This window comes from Polypterus senegalus, chromosome 16 (assembly GCF_016835505.1).
Source record: "Polypterus senegalus isolate Bchr_013 chromosome 16, ASM1683550v1, whole genome shotgun sequence".
NCBI lineage: Eukaryota > Metazoa > Chordata > Cladistia > Polypteriformes > Polypteridae > Polypterus > Polypterus senegalus.
Genome location: NC_053169.1, coordinates 48,898,474 through 48,919,993, shown reverse-complemented (window position 1 = coordinate 48,919,993; position 21,520 = coordinate 48,898,474). Strand labels below are relative to the sequence as shown.

The 21,520-nt window shown below is 36.7% G+C and overlaps 1 protein-coding gene across 1 annotated transcript; it reads right to left on the bottom strand.

Annotated features, from left to right (window-relative positions):
- Positions 1-2,838: 2,838 nt before the first annotated feature.
- chac2 (ChaC, cation transport regulator homolog 2 (E. coli)) lies at positions 2,839-21,320 on the bottom strand. The gene is made up of 3 exons (XM_039738798.1): positions 21,044-21,320; positions 7,037-7,072; positions 2,839-4,334 (listed from the first exon to the last, which is right to left on the bottom strand). The coding sequence occupies exons 1-3, from the start codon at positions 21,176-21,178 to the stop codon at positions 3,963-3,965; spliced, it is 543 nt and encodes a 180-aa protein (XP_039594732.1). The 5' UTR covers positions 21,179-21,320; the 3' UTR covers positions 2,839-3,962.
- Positions 21,321-21,520: the final 200 nt, after the last annotated feature.

The following is a 21,520-nucleotide window of genomic DNA, read 5'->3' as shown; positions in this document are numbered from 1 at the left end:
CGAAGAAGCACTACAGACAGGTCAAAGACAAAGTTGTGGAGAAATGTTGATTAGACAACAGTTTGGTTATAAAAAAAGATTTCAAACTTTGAATATTCCTCAAAGCACCACTAAATCCATTATAACAAAATGCAAAAATAAGGTACAAACCTGACAAGAGATGGTTGCCGACTAAAACTCACAGACTGGGCAAGGAGGGCAGTATATCAGAGATGCAACAAAGTCCCCAAGGATAACACTGAAGGAGTTGCAAGAATCTGCAGTGGACATGGAGTATACGACCACTTTAAGCCGTATACTCCACTGAGAGGGCCTTTATGGAAAAGTGACCAGATAAAAAAGCCAGTACTTAAAAAAATTTAGAAAACATGTTTTGAGTTTGCCCAACAGCATGTGGTGGACTCCCCCGACACATGGAAAAATGTTCCCTGGTCAAATGAGACTAAAATTGAACTTTCTGACAATCATTGGAATTGCCATGTGTTGTGCAAATGCAACACTTCCCATCACTCTGGGACATTATTCCCACAGTGAATGGATTTTTTTAATCAGCAGGGGCATGAAAACTGGTTAAGATTGAAGGAGAGATGGATGGCACTCAATACTGGGCAATCTTGAGGAAAACCTGTTTCACTCTACCAGAGATTTGAGACTGGAACAAAGATTCACATTCCAGCAGGACAATGACCCAAAAATACTGTTAAAGCTACACCAGAGTGGTTTAAAGGGAAAACATTAAATGCCCCAGACCTCAGTCTAATTGAGAATCTGTGGCATGATTTCTGTACATCAATGCACCCCATCTAGTTTGAAGGAGTTGGAGCAGTTTTATCCTGAGAAACAGAAATCCCTCTGGCTAGATGTGCTAACAGAGACATTCCTCAAGAGACTTGCAGCTGGAACTGCAGCAAAAGGTGGCTCTACAAAGTACTGATTTTGGGGGTTGAACACCTATACACACTCATGATTTCTGCTTTTTTGTCTTAATTATTGTTTGTGGCCCAATATTTTGTACCTTCAAAGTAGTAGGCATGTTGTGTAAATCAAATTGAACCAAATGTGTATATTTATTATCATCTATTATTTATTTATGTCAAATTTATCTAACCACCCAAAAATCCATTTTAGTTACACGGTGGTATTGTGACACAACAGGGAAAACACAAGGTGGAGGAATACTTTTGCAAGGCACTATAATGGAAAACTAGTAACTTCTACAAAGACAATAACTTGAGGGAGAGATCTGAATCCATTTCATGGTCTTAGCTACCAATGCTAACCACTGTGCTGCTCATTATAAATATGTGATGTTAAAACACAACTTCTAATATAAAAATATGGAAAAATTAACTTTTCTCCAACAGAGATGGTTAAGTAAAAATTACTTTAAAAGTGTAGACACACAATTTATTATGTGTCAATTAAGAATACTCTTATAACAGTATACTTTGTATTCAAAATGTGCAAGCATATAATAATAATACATTTTATTTATATAGTGTCACTGTAATCTACACTAAATACTGGTCTAGGAAGTGATATAATTTCAATGGAGGTCTATTTTGCTGTTGTTTTACATGTAAAAGGCTGTGTGAAGAACAGGCAATGAAACAATATACATATTATAAGTTAGCTGAAAGTCTCATTCATGTTACTGTAGACTTACAGTAAATCCTATTTACTGTATGATAACAAGCATTTGCCATACTAACCTCAAACTAAAGGACCATGACATATCCTGTCCTTAAATTGTAAAGTTAAACAAAGAGAGGTTATACAAACCACAGTTTAACTTTTTCAGATTTTCAGTTGATCTGTCTTGCTTTAATTTCAGTTCTGGCATTTTTGTGCCATATACCTTAAGAATGTTAAATTATCAGCCTGGATAAAAAGCTGTAATAAGCCAAATTGCTTGCCCTTTAGTGAAACATTATGCATTAATAAATAAGAGTTTTTGTTATTTTTAATAGTTCCTAAATAGCCAGATTATGCTATGTTCATATTGTAGATATTATTGCTTATATATCTAGTTTGTCCCCAGTTCAACTAAATTGCTGCAGCCAGGTTTACAAAATTCAATTAATTCCTACGTAATAAGTTTATAATAATATTAACATTGTTTTTTTAAATACTAGGGGGCTGTGCCCCCTGCTCGCTTCACTCACCCACCCCCTGGTTTGGTTTACTGGATATACAATTTAAAGAGATTGTTATTTTCATGGGAATTGTTACATACTGTATGCATTTTTTCACTTTTACTTTAAAACTTTTGTAAAAACAATACTGTACTTGTCCTTTATTTCCAGCCCTGGGCGTGGTTAAATCTCTTTCTCGCAGGACGTATAATGCTGATCGCGTTGTGAAAGGGGTGGCGGTTGAACGCATGCTAAGGAGAAGCGGTTGGATCATCTGTTGGCTTGTTGCTGCTGGTGAGCTGCGTATTCTGCTTGTTACACTGAGAGTAAATCATTTAAAAACCTGTACAGCAGCTGCACTTTTACCATTTCGCATCTCTGCCGCTCACGATGTGTGTGTGTGTGTGTGTGTGTGTATGTGTGTGTGTGTGGGGGGGGGGGGGATTGGCTGAATGCATTCTATGGAGAAGCGGTCGGATCATCTGCTGGCTTGCAGCTGCTGGTGAGGTGTGTGTTCTGCTTGTCGTTGTTTTAAGAGCTGGGAGCACATGAAGCGTGTCTGCCAAAAGCATTCCAACAACTGCTAGGTTAGATGTCCGTGAACTTGTTTAAATGTCGTCTCACTGCCTTGTCTCACGTGATGTTAAAGTGTCTCTCACGGGACATCAAATTATCTTCTGAAAAGATCACATCTCATCTCCCTAGTCTCCCTTCCAAGATTTTTTTTATAATGGAGAGATTCCAAGATTTTGTTTTTTATAATAGAGAGATTATAGACACAAGGTTTATAACAAAACATTCTCTTACTTGCTCACAATTCAGATTTACAAGGGGTTGGAGCCTATGCTGGATCAGCAGCTTTAAATGGGGTGCCAGTCTATTGCAGGTCCATCTCACACACATGAATAATTTACAAATGCATATCAGTCTAACATGCAGATCTTTGGGATGTGGGGGGAAAACCAGTGGAGAAAAGGAGGGAATGATCAGATTCTACGGACAGCTACCGAGTTTGGAATCAAACCTAGGTTGCTGGATCCACAAAGCAGGAGCAATAGCACTGCAGCATCTTGACATTCACAAATAATTAATGTAAATAAATAGTGATTGAACCCAATTACATAATAGAACTGACACTAGTAACATTGAATGTATTTGGTCTGAAAGGCACAGCATTGCGTATCACTTTTTAGTTAAGAACCTAGGCCTAAGTAAGGACCAAAACCAGTACAGAGGTAGACATTCTGAGGTACAGATGTCTACAGACTAATTCAGTGTCAATTTAGAGGTGCTACATTAACCTAAGATATATGTCTTTGGAATATGAGTGCATTACTCATTAGCCAGACAAGGAATATACAAAATCCATACTTACAGTAAATGGGGCCAGGCCCCCTGAGGATATGTGAAAGCAGTGGTAACCAATCATATGCTATGTAAACCTTCATTTTCATGTTTTTGAACTAAGACTTTAAATTTAAGTACCAAATCATGCACAAGCTAAAAGATAATCTAGAGAAGACATTGGTCTTTAATGTTGAATGAAATGGAGAGAACTAAAATATTGTCATGATCCCAATATTGACAACTTTTCTACAATTTACAAATCCCAGTTTTCTTATTTTGTGTAGACATCAGGATTAATGTTAACAGACTTGACCAAGCACACTGATGCCAGTAGTGTGCAGCTTTAGTAAATATTTATGCACATTTTAAGAATGATCTTTCTGCAGTATGCTTTTATGTGGAAATATTCAGAGAAAGTGGTACTCATAGATGAAATGAAAAAAAAAAACTGTATGTGTACATAATTATGTCCATTAATTTTTATATTCCGTTTTTATCTAAAAGGTCCCTGACCATTTTCTCTAAACAAAAAATGTGTTCATCCATTTCCTGTGGTGAAAGATTTCTAATTGAATTCGCCAATTCAAACAAGTATTCTGTGTTTCGCCCACTTGGTCCAACAGAATTGTAAATCTGTTCAGCGATAACTTCCAAAGGTGCAGGGCCAAGGTAATTTGGGTTTTCATGGGTTCCTATGTATAGAAGTGTATCGAAAGGTTCAAGTGAAGGATCCTTAGGGTAAAATGTGGTGGTTGCAGTCCTGTATCCTCCTTTTTCTCGAAAATCAAGTTGCTCCTTCACTTCTTTCTCTCGTCCAGCTGGAAGTTTATAAGCAACACCCCAGACACAGCCCTGAAAAACAACATTGTATTTTTTAAACCTTGTATTAAATTCTCTCTTATCAAAAAAAAAAGGAAAAAAAAGATATTTAGATTGTAAAACAAAAAAAATATCTTTATCTATTTTAAACAAAGAAAACAGAATTAGTTTAATAATTGGATATTTTAATACAGTGATAATACTGTTCATAAGCATACATGCATGAATTAATAATTTAATTATTTGATTGGGCACTATAAAGCTAATAATAACACAAATCACTAAAATACACTGTCTAGACAAAAAAAAGTCTCCATCTGGATTTAACTAAGCAAAGGTAAGAGCCTTCCATTGGATGAGTACTGCAGTGATTAATATGTTTCAGGTGCAACAAGTTATTTAAAGATAACTGATGCAGTAAGTAGCTTTTTATTTCTTAAACAACCATGCTGGAAGACATACCCTGTGGTCACAGAAAAGATGTTACACTGTTTCAGAAGGGTCAAATTATTGGCCCTCATCAAGCAGAGAAAACAACTAAGGAGATTGCTGAAACTGCTAAAATTGGGTTGAAAACTGTTCAACGCATTATTAAAACCTGTAAGGATAGCGATTAACCATCATCTTCAAAGAAGAAATACAGTATGGTTGGGAAAAAAAACTTGAATGATCATGATCAGAGATCAATTAAACATTTGGTGAAATCAAATTGTAAAAAATCAACAACAGAACTCATGGGCATGTTTAATAGTGAAAGTAAGAGTATTACCACACACACAAAGTGAAGAGAACTCAAGGTATTAAAACCAAACAGCTGTGTAGTCTTAAGAAAACCACTTATCAGTGAGGCTAATCAGGACAACAGGCTTCAGTTTGTAAGGCAGCATAAAGATTGGACTCTGGTGCAATAGAGAAAGGTGATGTGGTCTGATGAGTCCAGATTTACCTTGTTCCAGAGTGATAGGCACATCAAGGTGAGAACAGAGGTGGATGAAGTGATGCATCCGTCATGCCTATTGGCTACCATACAAGCCTGTGTGGGCAGTGTTATGATCTGGGGTTCCTTCAGTTGGGCAGGTCTAGGGTCGGCAAGGTTATGTGCCAAAAAATCAGGTGAGCTGACTACCAGAATATACTGAATAATCAGGTTTTTCCATCAATGGATTTTTTTTCCCTGATGGCATGAGCATATTCCAAGATGGCAATGCCAGGATTCATAAGGCCCAAATTGTGAAAGAGTGGTTCACTGTACATGAGACATCATTTTCACATATTATTGGCCACCACAGAGTACAGACCTTAACCCCATTGAGGATCTTTGGGATGTGGAGTCCAAACCTTAACCCCACTGAGGATCTTTGGGATGTGCTGCTGGAGAACTGGTCTAACTCTCCCATCATTAATACAAGATCTTGGAAAAAAAATTATGCAGCTTTGGACAGAAATGTTGTGATTTTGTATAAGCGTATCAAAACAATGCCACTGTGAATGTGTGAAGTAATCAAAGCTAAAGGTGGCCCAACAAAATACTAGAGTGTGTGACTTTTTTTTTGGTCAGTCAATATATATGAAGTAAATGTAACATTTAGTTAACTTTTAATAGAAATATCGTGTTATTAAGAATTACTCATAATCGCTTCATTTTTGTTGTCCAGCCCCTCCTGAATCACCAGTACAAGAAATATGATATACCATTCGATGCATCTGGATGTTGTTATGCAAGATGTCAAACTTTTTGGGCTCTCCCTTTTTTTGGCCTTTTAGACCTGGCAAAAATCTAATTTTTAGTCAATTTTCAGACCATAGTTTGTGCAGGAAATTACAAGCTGGGCAGCACGATGGCACAGTGGTAGTGCTGCTGTCTTGCAGTTAGGAGATCCGGGTTCGCTTCCCGGGTCCGCCCTGCATGGAGTTTGTATGTTCTCCCCATGTCTATGTGGGTTTCCTCCCAAAGTCCAAAGACATGCAGATTAGGTGCATTGGTGATTCGAAATTGTCCCTAGTGTGTGCATGTGTGTGTGTGAGCGCACTGTGGTGGGCTGGTGCCCTGCCTGGGGTTTGTGTCCTGTGTTGGCTGGGATTGGCTCCAGCAGACCCCCGTGACCCTGTAGTTAGGATATAGCGGGTTGGATAATGGATGGATGGAAATTACAAGCTTATGATAAAAAGTAAACGACTAGGTGTTTTCAGTAAATATGATAAGAATGACTTGAACCTATGCATGCTACATTCAATCCTTAATGGTATAAGAGGGGTCAAAGTTACTCCTTTCACAAAACTGAAAAAATGGGTATCGGTAATATAGGTATGTGGAGTGACATTCTATTCTTTTCTTAGGTTACAGACCATGAATATGATAATATTTTTTATATTTTATCCTTTGCTAGGGATCTAGCTCTCTAGGGACCTCAATCAGAGGGTAAAAAAATGACACATTTCTATTAAAGTTAAGAATGTTTAGATTTTAAACATTTCAATTGAAGCAGACAGTTTAATATGTCAATATTTCAATACATTGCATGGCAGAAGGCAAATCAGAATCTATCAGGTATGAGTTATATTGGGCATGGCCAATGGGAGGAATCTCTGGACAGGACCCAGGGCATCTCAGATTTCCACAACAGAGTCTGGATTTGTAAACTGCTTGATTAGATTGGAGTTTAAAAAATGAATTCAGTGAATGTAACAGGTTGTAAATATCAAAATTATTTCAAAATCCATATTGAAATACTCACTTGAAAATCTTCAACAAGTGTAACAACCCGTCCAGGCTTAAAAAAAAATAAAAAAATAGAATTAATATATAAAAAAGTAAGTTGCAAATGAAACAAAATTTAGAATTGGGTATTGTTGCTGTCATAACATACATACAAATTTTCTAAATGTCAGGTATTAAAAACATTCAAACCAATCTAAGGCTATAAAGAAGAAAATGCAAAGTTTCTTAGAAAATGACATGCAAGTCCTCCTTTGTTATTTTCTTATATAATATGCTACCGTGGCAGTCCATTTGTCTGTCCAGGAATTTAAATCACCTGTAGCTCACATACCGTATGACCTATAGACCTGAAATTTGGTGCACATATACTACGTGAAGTCTACTACCCACTTCCAGGGTGACAATTGACCTCCATGGTTATTACTCTTTTTATTTTTATTTTATTCTATTGTAGAATTAACTCTTGGCAGCAGCTAGCAGGGCGGCTGTGCAGCGCATGCGTATGGGTGCCGTTCCCATTCCTACCACCTTCGCCACCACTTCCCCTACCTCTTCATATCATAAATCATTCTTGAGGCAGACTGAAGACTTAAGTGCCAGCTTAAGTGAAACATTAAGGAAAACGTACTAAGTAATTGCAACACAAACATTGACTTAATAATCAGTTTTAACGCAAAAAGATGTTGACGAAAGAAGAGAAGAAGCAGGCCGCTAGGGTAGAGAAAAGAAGAGCTGCTCAGGAAGCAGCAAGCGCATCAACCTCTGAGCAAACAAATGCTAAATATACAGAAGAAAAGTATGAAAACTATAAATGCTCAAGTAAAGTGTATTCACTGCACGTTATCATGCATCATATTACCATTAAAAATGCACAGTTTATGCTATCTGCATTTTGTTTGTGTAAGCACTTTTCTTCTAGCTCATTTTTTATTCAAAGGTTTTTAAATTATCCAAATTTCATGCTGAATACTCTCCTTGCACTAAGCTAAATATGAAATAGAGGTGAAATTCAAAATTGTATCACTAAATACAATGCATTCCTTTTATTACTCGTGAAAAGTGCATACAAGCAGCCTGATGGTGCAGTTAATAGTACTGCTTCTTCACAACTGCTAGGACCTGGCTTTGATTGCTGGGCCAGTCACCCCCTGTGAAAATCTGGCACATTACTCTGTTGTTTGCATGTGTTTTGATAATGGACAGCAGTTTTTTCCATTATCCCAGAGATAAATGTGATGAATTGGTAACTTGATGCTGGTTTTCAATGAAAAGACATGGGAAGCACAGGGGTGGAATGATCAGCATTGCTGTCTCACAGCTATATACTCCTGGGTTTAAATCCTGGTTTGGGACATTACCTGAGTGGAGTCCACAATTTGTTCTTTTTGTCGGTGTGGATTTCCCATTAGGTGTGTTTATCACATTAAATAGCAACTTGGCTCAGTGTGAATAAACAGGGTTTCATAGCTTGCAGTGGACTGGAGAAATGTCCATGGCTGGTTACCATCTGCAACTCCTAACTCAATAAGTGGGACAGAAAATGGACTGATAGACAGGTAAATGGATAAGAATATCTAACATACACTGGACTGAAATCTTATGCAGGGTTGGTTCCTGCTTTGCATTGTACTGCCATGATGGGTTTTAGGATTGTGTAGCAGTAAAGCAAAATCAGAAAATAGTTGGACAAGGGAATGATTAGTTGAGTATAATTGATACATTTGTATACAAAAATTGCAATTTAAAACATTCACAATGCTTTTCAAAATTTAAATAAGAATTTATGTCTATCCAGTTATTAAAAATAAAGTATTAAAAATAATAGCATGCAGGGCAAGGTCGTAAATGATTTCAAATAGTACGGCAAGGATGATCAAATAACAGGGGCCAAGAGGGCAGACTTAAGCAGCTTATGCTGTTCTCAGTGAAGATAGAAGTGTACAAGAACTATTTTAACACTATGCATGTGCAGAAGGATTACTGGTAAACATTAGAGCAGATAAGAACATTCATATATTTATTTAACCAAATGGAGCTGGGGTGGATGTGTGAAAAGCTTCATTTTCATTTTAAAATGTCCTAATACACTTTAGCAACAATAGCTGAACTATCTTTTAAACAAACTTATAAAAAAGATGGCTTATAGATAGATAGATAGATAGATAGATAGATAGATAGATAGATAGATAGATAGATAGATAGATAGATAGATAGATAGATAGATAGATAGATAGATAGATAGATAGATAGAACAAAAACATTGTGCATAGATAGATGATACTTTTTTGTCCCCAAGGGGAAATTAATGTTTTACAGAAGCTTAGAAAAATGATCTATATTATAAAATCAAACAACAACCCCACAAAACCTACATAAGAATTTCTAGCTTGGACAATAGAGAACAACAATAGAGTTGTAGGGGATAGTAAGATGATCAGACCTGATCAGAATGTACCACAGCTTTACCTGTAAATTTAAAGGCATTAGCATTTGAATAAAGCAAGTCCAGCTTATAGTGTGCACGAATAGAACATTGGTTATTTCCTTCTTTGAAGTTACCAGTATTTAGAATGATTAATCCATTAAAGTTACTGGTAAATGACTGAGTTTTTTTCTGTTGACTAAGCCAGGATGATGCAGCTGATCTTGCTTAGCAGTAACATGGATGTATTCAGTCTGCATTTCTATGTCTCAATCACACATTTAAATTGTACTATGCTGCCCTTTTCACCATTGCTCATTCACATATATCTCCAATCCCCTTCCTGCTTTTTCTGATGAAAAACATCTAGCATTAAACTAGCCTCTGAAGTAAGAGGTTTAAGCCAGTTCTCTACAGTACCCAAAATGTTATAGTACCCATACTTGCTATGAGATATAGTGATTCATACAACTTATGTAAAAGCAACAACATATTTCTTATAATATATTAAGGTATTATTTCTTTAAATGTACATAGACTATGGCAGCAATAATCTGGAACATGGTAAATATACCTATTTACATTTTTGCAACCATACTGAAGAAGACAGTCTGCAGGATGGTGCTATGTTTGGGCAGTATGGGCTTATCCAAAATCATTTGTATATTGCTGAAGATGAATCTTTACAGAAAAAATGCTACAATAAGCCTTTTCACAAAACTGAAAAAATGGGTATGTTAACATTCTATTATATTCTCAGGTTGCAGATCATGAATATGATATTTTTGATATTGTATCCTTTACTAGGGATCTAACTCTCTAGGGAGCTTAATCAGAGGGTACAAAATGACACATTTCTATTACAGTTAAGAATATTTAGACTTTAAACATTTTAACTGAAGCAGATATTTTAATATTTCAATATTTCTATATATAAAAACAAATTGTAGGGGAGAGCTCTCTCCCCCTCTTTTGGTGGTCAAGAGTCTTGTCTAAAAGACTTAGTTTACTGTTTATAAAAATTAATGTAATCAATGTAATTGTCGTAGGTTTATTTTAGTATTGAGATTGAATTTGATGATTGTAAAGAGTTTAATTTAGAATTGTAAATGTCCTGTATGAAAAATGCTAATTTTTAGGATGTAAGGATCTCTTTGTAAATGACGTTTGCAGTTCTGCCCTCGGGCTGTAAAATGACCAAGCTGTCTGCTGAGCTTACTCTTGAGCATGCAACATACAGTTGGCCATGTGAGAAGCAATCTTGTGTCAAGTCAATATGACCTTTTTTAGAATCTGGCCCTGTGACTTATTTATTGTCAAAGTGATGCAGACCCTTACTGGAAATTGGAAGCATTTGAATTGGAATGGGAGGTCAGAGGGTATGAGTGGGATGGCGAGGAATAACTACAGTCTCCCCTGGGCCAGTTCTAGTGAAGACAGTTGCCTCAATGAGGTTCTTGTGCAGAGAATTGATCTGAAGCCTGGTGCTGTTACAAAGTTTTGGTGGTTGTAAGTTTCATAGTAACATAAGTGGTGTCCCGACCTTAAAAAGTAGAGTATGTGGAGGCATGCTTGGAGGATTAAGAGTGTGTAAGAGTGTGAAGTAACTCTACCGGATAGTGCACCGTGTCCTCTAGTTCTACAACAGAGTCGACAGACTTATATGTTTTTGTTTCGAAGGTTAGTTGATGAAGTAAAATTGTGTTTATATGTCAAGTCATGTCATTTTTTGATGTTAGAATAGCTCTCTCCCTCAACCATGAGACGTCCTATTCATGCAGATTTTGTAGGTTGGGGTAAATATTTTCAATAAGGGTTTGTAAGGTATTCACTAGGAGACAGACATTGTTAGGAACATTGATTTTACAGTTTTGTTCAATTAAATTGCCATCACCTATTTTGATGATGAGAGCAACGAACTCTCTGGCTTTTTTGTCACAGTTCAAGTAAACCCTTATGTTTATTCTTAAGGTAAGAATGTTGGTCTTAGGCCATAGGTATGAAGACTTCACACATGCTTTAACTTCGTCGGCGTGTGTTCCTCTTGGGACAATTGGTAAGGTCTGCTGGAAGTCTCCAGCCAGCAACACTGTCAAGCCTCCCATCATTTTTGTTATGTTTCTGATATCTTGTAGGGTCCTGTCTAAAGCCTCAACACCTGCTGTGTGCCATAGTGCATTCATCCCATACAATGAGCTTACAATCGCGCAGCACTTGCGCCATGTTGCTCTACTTGGATATGTTACACATGGGGGAATCAGTATGGGTGAGGTTTAGATGTAGCCTGAAAGAAGAATGAGCAGTCCTTCCACCCTGAAGGAGAGTCACAGCAATTCCAGAAGAAGCGACAGCTATAGCAATGTTCCACTGTGGAAGACATAAAGGAAGGTAACAGGCTTAAAGCGGTGGAGTAAAGAAGAAGGAGCAGTGAGCACGACGAACAGCTGAGGAAAGAAATGAAGCCAGTGAGGAGGCACATGAGTGTGGGATGTCGTTAATGTATATACAGTAGGTAGGGAGCCAACCGCGTGTTAATTGTGCGGACAGCGGCTATGCGGATAAAGGAAGGGGGACCGGGGGCGGCCCTTGTGCGTCTCTGCCGTGAAATAAATCCTCTGTTAATGGAAATAAGGAATGAAACCGCCAAAAGTAAAGGTCAGTTCATAAAGTTCCTTACGGCATAATGATGAGAACCGCAAAAAAGAAGACGTTATTTTCGAAAGCTCGTTATGGGGCGCGGCGCGAAATGAAACATTGGGCTTCCTACATATATTGGAAGCCACAGAAATAGTGAGGAGGGTTTTCCCCTATCTATATATACAGTTTAGAGGTACAGTAATCCCTCCTCGATCGCGGGGGTTGCGTTCCAGAAACACCCACGATAGGTGAGAATCCGCGAAGTAGAAACCATATGTTTGTATGGTTATTTTTATATATTTTAAGCCCTTAGAAACTCTCCCACACTGTTTATAAATATTCTCCGCACAGTTATACAGTAAACCCTTGTTTATCGCGGTTAATCGGCTCCAGACAGATAAATGAATTTCCACGAAGTAGGATTCTTTATTTATAAGTCTAATATTTTCGCAGTTAGAGCATTGAAAACCTGTGTACGACCTTCTAAATACGTTTTATAACATTATTAGAGCCCTCTAGACATGAAATAACACCCTTCAGTCAAAAGTTTAAACTGGGCTCCATGACAAGACAGAGATGACAGTTCTTTCTCACAATTAAAAGAATGCAAACATATCTTCCTTTTCAAAGGAGTGCGCATGGCAGAGAATATCAGAGAGAGAGAGAAAAGTAAACAATCAAAAATCAATAGGGCTGTTGGGCTTTTAAGTATGCATAGCACTGCGATAAAGCGGCCGCAATGAAGGGATCAATGTGAAGGTAGTCTTTCAGCATTTTTTAGATTAGCGTCCGTATCTTCTAAGCAAACAGCCACTGTGCAAACAGCCCCTCTGCTCACACCCCCTCCGTCAGGAGCAGAGAATGTCAGAGAGAGTGAGAGAGGCAGAGAAAAGCAAACAATCAAAAATCAATACAGGCTGTTAGAGCTTTTAAGTGTGCAAAGCACCGCGCAGGAAGCATATTGTATATCATTGAGGAGTTTTATTTAATATGTAATACGTGCTCTGATTGGGTAGCTTCTCAGCCATCCGCCAATAGCGTCCCTTTTATGAAATCAACTGGGCAAACAAACTGAGGAAGCATGTACCATAAATTAAAAGACCCATTGTCTGCAGAAATCTGCGAACCAGAGAAAAATCTGTGATATATATTTAGATATGCTTACATTTAAAATCCGCGATGGAGTGAAGCCTCGAAAGTCGAAGCGCGATATAGCAAGGGATCACTGTACACCCATTTCCCCCTCTTGGGTGTTGCAATAGGACACGAAACATACCTAACATTTGTAAGTACACTGCAAGGAATGAGCAAGCAAAATTTCAGCTTCCCACCTATATGGAAAATGGGAGAATTAGTGATGAGTTAGTGAGTGCTTTGTCTTTTATATGTATAGACTTGCAGAATACAAGAAGTAGTGTGTTAAAGAAGTTATGAAAAAGAAAAGGAAACATTTTAAAAATAACGTAAGATGATTGTTAATGTAATTGTTTTGTCACTGATATGAGTGTTGCTGTCTTTTATATAGACACAGACACACACACATACACACATATACAGTATATATACATATACATATATATGCATATATATACATGTACATCTATATATACATATACACATATATACATATACATATATAGCAAAATACCCACGCTTTGCAGCGGAGAAGTAGTGTGTTAAAGAAGTAATGAAAAAGAAAAGAAAACATTTTAATAATAATGTAACATGATTGACAATGTAATTGTTTTGTCATTGTCATGAGTGTTGCTGGCATATATATATATATATATATATATATATATATATATATATATATATATATATACAGTATATCTACATATATACACACACACACATATATATATATATATATATATATATATATATATATACACACATACACCTATATATATATATATATATATATGTGTGTGTATGTATATATGTGTGTGTGTGTGTATATGTAGATATACTGTATATATATATATATATATATATATATATATATATATATATATATATATATATATATATATATATATATATATATATATATATATATGCCAGCAACACTCATGACAATGACAAAAAAGCAATGTTGCCTCAAATCAATGGCAACCTTTTGTAGGGTGTGTTGCTGAGACTTATAAATTGTCATCGCGAAGCAGAGCCTTACTGGAAATTTGAGGCATTTCAATTGAAATGGGAGATCAGAGGGTATAACGGTGATGCCAGGAATACATTCAGAGTGTGGCGCTCTGCTGTTTTTTTGTGTAGCTGCCTTTACACAGCCTCTCCGCTGCTTTATAAACAAACGCCATATAAAGCCATCACCTTGTCAATTGTGTAATGCTTTTTTTGAACGGAATGGGTTTGATGCATAGAAGTGATCACTTGTACTGTGTTCAGTAAGTTCACGTGAGCTTCTCTCTTGTGTGATGTTGCGATGCCCATGGCTTAATTTAATGCTAGCTATGACCCGGCACTTAAAAGTTTCTGGCTGCACTCCGGTTGTAATATGATGAAGCTGCGCAAGCTCACTTTTGAGAATGCAAGTATAGTTGTCCAGGAGAAAAGCAATCTTGCCTGAAATCAATGGCATCGTTTTGTAGGGTCTGTCCCTGAGACTTGTCATCGCGCAGCAGAGCCTTACTGGAAATTGGAGGCATCTGAATTGAAATGGGGGTGCGAGGGTAAAATGAATCAGGAAGCGCTGATCAATGTAATCGGTGTACCAGGAAATCATGCATTGACAGAAGTTCCCCTTTGTTTGGAATGCAAAGTGTGATTAAATGCATTATTTTTTAATGCATTATGGAGCACATGCATCAAAGCTTCTCAGCTGTGCTTGTGCTAAGAAAAGGAAACATTTTAAAAATAACATAACACGATTGTCAATGTAACCTTTTGTAAGTAGTGCCTGGAGGATTCAGTGTGGAGAAACTCTAGAGACAGCGTATGTATTAATTTGTGGATTTTTCTGTGAGTATTTGGTGGCAGCGTCACAAAGTTGGTTCCTCAAGACGGCGTTAGCTGCAAAGCTCAGCTCACAGCGAAATGAGGTGAATGGGAGGGGAGATGATGACGTCACTCCCCCACCCGCTTTAACGGTCAATCCCCGACAAACACAGTCTCGGAATTTGCATAAGCACAGCCCTTGACCTGCAATTTTAACTTAGTTACAAACTGATCAAAACTCTCGTTTATATCCTGCGTCCTCTCATTAAACTTGTATCCCGCATTACCTGTGGGCATGACAAACGCCAGCAGCAGCCTGTCTATGAACTTAATTTAAACTTTAGGTTTACACCATGCTTTGTTTCCGAAGTAGCAGCAATCATTAATATGGTTGTATATGTCAATCGCTCAGTTCTTATTGTTTCGCTGCCTTCTCAATTATATAATGCATGTTTTCTTCAGCGCTTTTTGGAGCTCTTCCTGGTTTTCTACGTTACTGCGTTGATAGTCAGTTCACGTGATTACGTGGGAGGCGTGATGATGTCACACGAAACTCCGCCCCCCACGGCTTTCGAGCTCAACTCCATTACAGTATATGGAGATAAATAGCTTCCAGTTATGACCATTACACGTAGAATTTCGAAATGAAAACTGCCCAACTTTTGTAAGGAAGCTGTAAGGAATGAGCCTGCCAAATTTCAGCCTTCCACCCACACGGGAAGTTGGAGAATTAGTGATGAGTCAGTGAGGGCTTTGCCTTTTATTAGTATAGATTATATTATATTACATTTTATTTTATTGTGTTATATTATTACATTCTGCATTAAAACATATTTTCTCAGCCAATACTATAGATAGATAGATAGATAGATAGACAGATAGATAGATACTTTATTAATCCCAAGGGGAAATTCACATAATCCAGCAGCAGTATACTTATACAAAGAAACAATATTAAATTAAATAGTAATAAAAATGAAAAGAATTAAAATAAAATTAATGTTCGCATTTACTCCCCCGGGTGGAATTGAAGAGTCGCATAGTGTGGGGGAGGAACAATCTCTTTAGTCTGTCAGTGGAACAGGACAGTGACAAAAGTCTGTCACTGAAGCTACTCAACATGGGGTGAGTAACACAAAACAAGTCTCATTTTTGGGTGGAGAATTGCTTTAAGCTATGCTACAGCACATTTGATATGATACTGTTTCTTTGCCTACTTTGAATTCTTAGAATTTATTGTTTTGGTTCATTTAGTAGTAGTTATTGAATATTGTTGACCCTTTAATGTCATGTTTCCTGGCTTTTGATTTTTTGGTTCTGTATTTTTGGTTAGGAATTTGGACTGGCTTATTTATTCTTTGGAGAAATAAATTTTGTTAATGGTGTTGATTTTGTTTATTTCATTTACTGCTTCTTTTATTTTGCCCCCTCTAGAGTATTTTAGAATTTTGTATTTCATTGAAGTTGCATTTCTGCCCCCTTTGAGAATTTTTTTTCCCTTTGGGTGTTACTTAGTAGAAGTTTGTATATTCGTGTTCCTTTACCCTTTTTGCATTTTTCTTATTGCCCATTTTTGTCTTTTATTTAGAAATAATATTATTCTGTTTCTGTGGTGGGCTGGCGCCCAGCCTGAGTTTTGTTTCCTGCCTTGCGCCCTGTGATGGCTGGGATTGACTCCAGCAGACCCCCATGACCCTGCAGTTAGGATATAGCGGGTTGGATAATGGATGGGTGGATTATTCTCTGTCTTTTTGTTTAATTTTGATAATTAAATACATTCTTTAATTATGGTTGTAGAGTGGGTAGAGTTTTTCTGCATGTTTCCCTCTCATTTTTATACTTTGTGACAATTATTATAATGCAGGATACTAAGCTTTTACATGAACTATTTTTCCTCCCCTCTGAGACTTGCCTTTCATGCCCTTTTACCTTTTTAAAAAGTAAACACTCTTTGTCAGGTGTTTGAACAGATAATTTATGCTAAAAAATAGTCTCATGAATGAACTTCCTTTCTGTTTCCTGAGACCGAGAAGGCCCTGTATTCAGGAATGAAAACAGTTTTAAACAGAAGTGTAGCTTGTGTAAGATGCACACTAATACCTATATGCACATGTACATGCTAGCTGGTACAGTATCTAAAAACTGTACTGTCTTTTTTAATATGATCAGGTTCCAGTTGAGAATGATTTTTAAATTAGGAATTCTTATCAGATCTAGGTCAACTCAGACAACTTTTTGGCACAAAAAGACAGTTTTATTGTGGTTACAAAATGGTTTCATTGAGCAACCATGATGACAAAAACAAAACTTTAAGGGCACTGGGACATCCCCTTGGCAGAATGACCTTCATGAACTCTGTACAGTCACAATTACAGTTGGTTGGTCTTAAGATAAGAATTACACCTTGGCATTTAGTGACGCTTACCCCCACCATGACCATTTGAATGGTGTAGCAGAGTGGGTTGCAGGGATCACAAAAAGGATATAAGGCAGATCTGAAACAAACCATGGTGCCTTGGAATTATGTGTACTACAGTACACTGGCTCAAAGAAACAAGAGTAGGCGGGGTTGTTCTTCAAGAAAGCGAGTTGTAAGAATGACTCAGCACTGTGCTCTCGTGTGGTCTACTGCTTTAATAAAAGAATTCAGTCAGCATGCTTGCCTCATGCTTTGCAGCATTTTATGCCTCAGAGGAGAGTATTCCCCATGGAATTATGCTGTATCATTAAAACTGTGTTTTTAATACAATTGTGTAGATTGTCTCTTACTATGCCTGAACATTTAAAATATGTTTAAGAAGTGTAATAGGTTACATAAATTAATATGATTTTGTTTATACACACACACACACACACACACACACCCCTCTCTTGGTGGAATTAAGCATGGGTAGGGCACTGGTCCATAGCCTGTCATACTCACAAACACCAGGCTAATATATATAGATACAAATAAATGTAACATGCACCTCATTAGGATATACGTAGAAAGAAAACTAGAAAATCCTAATAAAAATCAATACAGGCACAAAGGAAACATGTTAGCATCACAGAGGTGTTGCCCAGGGTGGGATTCTAAGAGTTTTTGTTCATCAAGATACACACAATTAGACAAATCCGGAGGTTTCAAGGAATGGTCCATATTTGACTATTAATAGTTGCTGATCACAATTTCAGTTTACATGTACATGTGGAAATAAACTTAAATTTGACCTTAAACCTTTATCTAAGTCTCCTGGAACTAAGAATTAGCAGCACCTAACCACTGCCCCAGATTGACGTCTATAAATTATGTATCTTTCTGTTAACACAAAACCCCAAATGAACACATCATTTTTTTGCATAGAAGAATCGTGCTAATTTGCAAATGCATACATTCGTTTCTGTAGTTTATTATAGTGCAACGTTTTAAATTCTCAGATTGGAAAAGAACAGCCTCTTTTTTCTATTATTGGTTTACATTATCTTTGTGACTTTTTCAATAAATACCAAGTGAAAATTATTTCTTTAATATAAATCAAGTGAAGTGTAATGTAATTATCAAAATATGGCATTAATTATAAATGCATATGCTGGTTTGACACTTCCTATGCAGAACCATACAAACATTCCCTGTGATGCACTTGTTTTTTAAATCAGCTGCTATACTTTTTTCAAAGTTCTTCCAGTTTCTGAACCTGTCCAATTCAGGACTGGAAAGAAAGGTGGAACTTATCTGAGCTAGAGCATGAAATGTCAACCCTGGACAGAATGGAAATCCACACATCTTGCATGATAAAAAAATACTGAGAAAATGAAAAAGGCAGTTTATTAAATAGAATCAAACCATGGTAAAACAGATTGAAGCTCTAAGAGGCTGTTGTTGAAGATAGGGTAATAAAAGAATTGAGGAAAACGTTTTTCATTAAGTAAATATAATTAGTAAATTTTTACTGTTTCTTCCTGTGAGTTCCTAGTGAGTAACTGAGTAACACGCTTTAGTGATTATTGTCTAGCTGTCTACACAGCAGAGACAGCAATTTGAATCTGGTTTATCAACGTTCAATGACATCAATAACAGCACATGGATAATATGACTTTTCAAAGTGAAACCACACCCCTGGGGCTGAAAGACTGCCATGTATGTAGATGATCAGTGTGGTGAAGCACGCAGCTGGCCTCCTTTTAAAATGACTGAATCTCACAAAAATGTTTTGCTTGTTTCTGTTTTTAAAGCAACATGGTTACACAGTTTTACATTATTTATGCAAGCTCAAGACGCAGATCAATACTCAATAAGGCTCTTGGCTTGAAAAATGGATGTACTTGGTAAGTTATATTGCTTTTTGTTTTCACATTCAGACTCTGGCCCCATCACCCATATTGTAAAACGTAAGAACAGGCTAGATATTTTTTTAAATTTATAAATCTTTTTAATAAATGTAATTTATTGAACTGAATTGACATAGACGTTTGTGCAATTACCCACAGAAATTAAAAATAAAAGGTATTTCATAAGTGTGACATGTACTACTGCAAACAATGTATATTTTTAAAAAGGAAGACATTACCATTATTGAAATGCAAGTATTAATGTAAAAGTAATAAGGATGATAATATAGCAGAGCACTTGGTTAGTAAGCTAGTATAATTGTGTTGCTGTTGGAACTATCAGATAGTTAGAGAATTGAAGGAGAGGTCAGTTATATAATAATCAGTAGATCCATTTTCTAAAGCTGCTTTGTGTAAGTACAGACTGGCAAAGAGCTAGAGTCCACCTTGGTAGTCACGGAACGAAGAATGCATCAATATTCGACATCCAGGGGCAGTACATCACAAGGCAAAATTACCATACACTGACACTCGGGAAAACTTGAAGAACATCAGTTTTTTTTTTTAATTTTATGTTTGACACATTACTAATATTCACCAACAGTAATGTATGTTTTTTTGTGGTCTTCTGTTGCAGTAACTAATCTTTCCTATTTTCCAACTTTTTGTGCTTAATTTATTAATAATATTATTTCTGAATACGACAAATAATATTGGAGATTATGAGCTAGATATGTGCAAAATGTTTCTACCTTATACCTTAAATATACCTTAAAGCATCTATTTGACCATCTCTACCATAAAGTTGTATATCCATACTATGCATATGGTATATTTGTTGATTGCTATACTTTAATAAAGTTTTGCAAGAATTCTGTTTTTATAAAGTACTTCCTATTTCACTAACTAATCTTTCTTATCTCACAACATTTGATACCTAATTTATTAAAAAACTGATTTGATGATTCAATTAAAAACGGCTTAAACAATGAAAAAATATATGGAGATGATATTACCGTTTCCACCCTGTCTAATATCATCTTCTGGCTAAAAGTTAATGGCCAAATTACTTTTGTAAAGCACCTTGAAAGCAAACTGTGACAATACGGACTTCAGTTGGAGTGAATGCCCTGAATCATATCTAAATTTACACTCTCGCAATGGCATCATCATCAGTTATATTTTGGGTGGAAAATCTAGGCTGATACAAGAATTTTGTTCCAGCTGAAATGCATGAATCATTATTTTACACATTAATATAAATATAGGCGGTTCTAAAACAAGAAATACACAGATGGGCTTCGTCTCCTTGAGTTTCTGAATTGTATGAGGGACGTTCAAAAAAGGTCCTCACTTTTTAAACTCTATTTATTAAGAATTTCAAAAACAAATTACATCACTTTTCTACATAGTCACCTTCGCTTGCGATGCAATTTCCCCAGCATCGTACCAGCGTTTTAATGCCAAATTACTACTCCTCCTGCCTTCACCTTTTCCACCGAAAATACTGCGGAAACTTTTTGAACGTACCTCGTATTAAGCAGGTTTTAGAATGCTATGCTATGTATTTCACCTCAAGTTCGTCAGTTTTCCTGCACGGCATCGTTGAATAATGCTAGCAAAACACAACACATTAAAAGTTGAGTGGAATTTTCTAATATCAGGAATTTAACAATTCACGAGCTCCACACTTACCTTTCCTGGTACACCACGATGATCCGTACTTCCTTGCCAGAATCTCCGACTGTAACCGGTAACATAACCAATGGTTTTTTCATCGTAAGGAAAATCTACCTTCCAAATCAGAGAACCGTAACCAAAAACCCACATCTTGTTAGTAGCACAAGAATATAGCTCCGTGGCCTGAAGGTGACAATTTTTGTCGTTGCTCGTGAACCAATGTCAGAGTCCAAATAGGCAGAAATCTGAACAGTCCTTGTTTGACAGCCGTCAGCCGGGCACTGCAATAAGTATACAGGTTTTTTTTCTTTCTCATGGAGGCGTGGCTTTAGAAAACGAAATGCAGACCGGGACCTGTAGTTTACTTTTCTTATGGTTATAATACAACATAACATCTAAACGTATGTGTTTTGTTTAGTTTAGTTTTATTCAGTGTTAAATAAAAACGGTATTCGGAGTCACACCATTAACAGCTCAAAGTATAATCATGAA